Consider the following 4,409-nt stretch of genomic DNA (forward strand, 5'->3'; position numbering starts at 1 on the left):
TATATATATATATATATACCAAAATTAAAAACAAGTACTCATATATATATATATATATATATATATATAGGATACATACTATTATAGAAGGAGGGCATTTATAATAACAATATTTATGTATACGTATATATCATGAAAGAGGTATATAATAAGCGTGATGTCCTATGATATGCCCACATATGTATGCACATATATAATTATATATATATGCATATATGTATAATTATATATGCTATATAGACTGAAATTTCAATCTAAACAGCATTAATACATTGAAGTATGCAGACACTTCTCACTGATTTTCTTTCGTTACTTATACTTTTATTTTTCTTCTTTATTTATTGTTCTGCTCGCCTCTGTTGTTATGCTTCGAGCAGCATAACAACAGTGAGGCGAGCAGAACATTACCACGGGGTTGCGCTATTATACTTCTTTTTCTTTCTTTTTACACTCACCAGGCTTCCATTGTGCTTGTGTAAGAAATATTTTAATGCCTGTTGCCTTTGGCCTCTCGGTCTTCATTATGAAGCTGTTTCTTTAGCTGAATTATTACAACACCACTAGCCTACGCCTGCAGATATTACAGTTAACAAAATATAAAACACATCATAAGATACGCCATAATGTGCAGTATTTAATGCCTTTTTGATTTAATTTTAGTATTAATAAGAGCGGAGAAACAGTAAAATGCTCGGATAAAGAGAGTCGCTTGAGTTTCTTTGACTTACCATTCAAATTTCATCTTTATATACTGGCGGAAACCGAAGAAGACGACGAAGAAGTTTAAGAAATAAGTCTCATCAAAATATATAAAAAACAAATATTATTCAATGCATTTTCATTTGAATAATTCTTTTTTCAATATCTTGCAAAAATTCAAAAACTTGCTACCGTGCAGTCGTACAACTCGCGGTGTCTGTACATCGGGCGCCAGCCGACCGCTGAGGGCTTCGTTAAAGGGTGTGTGTTTGAAAGGAAAGCTGGGGAAACTTATTCTTTTATTATTATATTTGAATTATTTAACATAAATAAAGTCTTTTTACAACAAAGTTCTGCGAAAACGGTGATATTTATACTCCAAAACACCCCCGAAGGTCTACACCCCGAAGGAGCAGCTACCGACACCGTCCGCCGAAGGCGTTGCTGCTGCTGCTGCTGCTGCTGTTGTTCAGAGTCTGTTCTTCGGCTTCTTCCTTTTAAAGAAGAAAAAGGAATAATAAACACAACAAAACAACCCATTTAGCCGCAACTGCATGCATGCATTGCAGCTGCTACATGTCAGTGCTGCTACACCGCAACAACACCAGGCACCATACAACACCACCGACTCCATAATAAAACCAGCAGCAGCAGCAGCAGCAGCAACAGCAGCAGCAGCGGCTTCACTGGTCTGTTCCGTGCGTTCCTTCAATGGCTTTTCTTCGATAGGCGTATGTGGGGAGTAAAGCTTCCTTCTAACTTTTTGTTGTTTCTCTCTTTTTATTACTTTTCTGTCTTTATTTTTGCTGCAGTCTTCTTCCTTTTTCAGGCTGACGTCTCAGCTCGGCTGCCGCTGCCGACGCGCAGCAGGCCGTTTGGGGTTAGACCACCGGTATGAAACACAAATTGCTTCTTCTCTTTCTTCCCTAACAGCAGCAGCAGCTGCTGCAACAGCAGCAGCAACTGCAGCAGCTGCAGCAACAATAGCACAATATCAGCTTCTGCTCGTTTTCTCTTTATCCTGCTCCACTCCTCTTCCCTCCTTGTTACAGGGAGGAGCAATTACTCTCTCTAAACAAGTACCCAGCAGCTGCTTCATTCAAACGCTACTCTAGACACACAACAGACGAGCGCCTCGTCAGCTGCTGCTGCTGCTGCTGCTGGTGATGCTGCTGCTGATGCTGCTGCTGAACACAGGGACCTGAACAAAGAAACGTCAAACAAACATCTGCTTCTCCCCGCTATAGGCGGGGGATTTGAGGTGTCAACATATTTCTGTGCGAGAAGCAAAACCAGCAGCAGCAACAGCAGCAGAAACAGCAGCAGCAGCAGCAGCAGCAGCAGCAGCAATGCAGACAGCTGAGGCGGCACCTTGTGCTGCCGATGATGGTTTTTTAGCTGGGGTAGACATTGATGACTTCCTCTTCTCTTTATTAGACTCCTTGCAGCCTTCTATCCCGGGAGGACCTGCAGCAAACAATACAGCAGCAGCAGCAGGAGCAGCAGCAGGTGTTGCTGCTGCTGCTGCTGACGAATATGCAGCAGCACAAGCACAGGAACACCTTCATACAGCTGCCTTAGGTGGGGCCCCTCTTCTTTCGGTGCTGCGGCGAGTGTGGAGGCCTGAGAGGCTGCTGCAGGAGTTGATAGAGGATCCCAGCTCAGCAGCAGCAGCAGCAACAGCAGCAGCAGCAGCAGGAGAGCAGCAAGCTATTGCTGGGCCCTTGCAGCAGCAGGAAGCAGCAGAAGCAGCAGCTGAAAAGGATGTGCTGCTGCAAGCAATGATAGAGAAGCTCAGCTGCCCCGTACCCTGGCTGTTGTCTCCTTTCGATACTCCTGCTGCTGTCCCTCTGCACTGTGCTGCTCTTGCTGCTGCTGCTTCTCTCCTTTCATTTGCTGCTGAAGACACAGGGAGAGTTGCACTGGCTATTAAGGCGTTCCTAGAAGTAAGAGCAGCAACACAGGAGCACCAAGTCGCGCTGCTGCTGCTGCTGCGGCTCCTCCTCTTCCGCTGGAGTGTACAAAACAGCCCTATGAGGAGACACCTGAAAGAAGATAGAAGCAGCAGGGCGCTAGCAGCAGCAGCAGCAGCAGCACCAGAAGAAGCCACAGGCCCAGCCGCTACTGCGCCTGCTCCTGCTGCTGCAGCAGCAGCAACAGCAGCTGCAGCAGCAGCAACAGGATGGCTTCGTACTATTGTTTCGTTTGCAGTTCAAGAAGCAGCAGCTCTAGCTGAGGGAGATGAAAGGAGAGAGTTGCTGCTGCAGGTGCTGCAGATTGCCTCCCGCTCTGCGCCCCACATCGTCATATCGAAACTCATCAAAGCAGCAAAAAAAGCAGGTAGGAAGTGCATGCAGCAGCAGCAGCAGCAACAGCAGCAGCAGCAGCAGCAGGCAATTTCCTTAGCCCGAATTCTTTTTTGCCCCTCACGCTGCAGCGCTGTGTCTCCTGCATTTCTATCACATAGCTGCTGCTGCTGCTGCTGCTGCTCCTGTTGCTGCTGCTCCTGTTGCTGCTGCTGCTGCTGCTGCTGCTGAGTGCTGCGGCTTGGTATGGCGTTGGATGCTTCAGTGTTGCTGCTGGTGCTGCGGCTTGTGTTGGTGCAGCTGTGGTGTGTCCTGCTGCTGCTGCTGCTGAGGAGACGGCGACTGAGGGAGCAGTTTGCTGCTCTTTGCTGCTGCTGCTCGAGAAGGTCTTGAGTTCATCAGGGTGGTTGCCGATTCCGCTGTCTCTTACAAAGCAGGTGTTTGTTGTGCTGCTGCAGCTGCTGCTGTTGCCGCTGCAGCAGCAGCAAGACCCCGCTGATTCCAAGCGAAGCCTCTCCCTCCCTATTCGCTGGAGCATCTCTCTGCGTGCTGCTGAGGCCCTCAGCGCTTTTGCTGCTGCTGCTGCAAATGGCAACTGCCGCGCGTTGCTGCTGACCCTGCAGCAGCAGCAGCAGCAGCAGCAACAGCAGCAGCACCTAGAACTTGTCGGCGAGTATGAGTCTGGACGGGAGGCCGTGAGGCTGCAGCGATCCTTAGAAGAGGGGCTAGGTGCAGCAGCAGCAGCAGCAGCTGCTGCAGCAGCAGCAGCAGCAGGGAGCACCGTGCCACCAGGGGGAGAAGGAGGGTGTGGGGTGGAGGAGCTTCCTTTGATGGCTGCTGCAGCAGAACGCCTAGTGTATATTCTGCTGCCCCGCATGCTGCTTGCTGCTGCTCCTTCTGGAGTTGTCTGCGCGCTGCTGAGAGCTGCTTCGATGCTGCTGCTGCTCCCTGTACACCTCAGCAGCCCTCTAATGCTGCGGCACTGGGAAGACGAGACATCAGGAATGGTGAGGCATGACCCCGTGCTGCTGCTGCTGCTGCTGCTGCTGCTGCACCTCAGCAGCGAAATATCAGGCGTTGCAGCAGCAGATCTCTTGCAAGAAGATCAGCAGCAAGCCGCTACACGTGCAGCAGCAGCCGCAGCAGCAGCAGCAAACATTCACGACCAACGCAAGGCACTGCAGCAGCAACGCCAGGCGCTCTTACAAATGGGAGGGCTTGAGACTGCTGCTGTAGCTGCTGCTGCTGCTGCTGCTGCTCCACACAGCGCTGCAGAAGATGAGGCCTGCATGCAGTCAGACACAGCAGCATACAAGCAGCGGCTGCTGCAGCACTCCTGCCCCTCCGCTTCTGAGCAGCAGGAAGATACGCGACCCAGCAGCAGCAGCAGCAGCAGCAGCAGCA

At 49.9% G+C, this 4,409-nt stretch overlaps 1 protein-coding gene across 1 annotated transcript in view; it reads left to right on the top strand.

Moving 5' to 3' along the window:
- Positions 1-1,253: 1,253 nt before the first annotated feature.
- EAH_00038320 (hypothetical protein, conserved) overlaps positions 1,254-4,409 on the top strand; it is a gene marked incomplete at both ends in the record, with an annotated part of 19,856 nt that continues 16,700 nt past the window's right edge. Inside the window, 4 exons of the mRNA XM_013395471.1 lie at positions 1,254-1,388; positions 1,529-1,591; positions 1,947-3,039; positions 3,306-4,299. Of these exons, the coding sequence (XP_013250925.1) occupies positions 1,254-1,388; positions 1,529-1,591; positions 1,947-3,039; positions 3,306-4,299 (2,285 nt within the window). The remainder of the gene's footprint in view (positions 1,389-1,528; positions 1,592-1,946; positions 3,040-3,305; positions 4,300-4,409) is intronic.

The sequence above is a fragment of the Eimeria acervulina genome, genomic scaffold (assembly GCF_000499425.1).
Source record: "Eimeria acervulina Houghton genomic scaffold, Eah_scaff433, whole genome shotgun sequence".
In the NCBI taxonomy this organism is placed as follows: domain Eukaryota; phylum Apicomplexa; class Conoidasida; order Eucoccidiorida; family Eimeriidae; genus Eimeria; species Eimeria acervulina.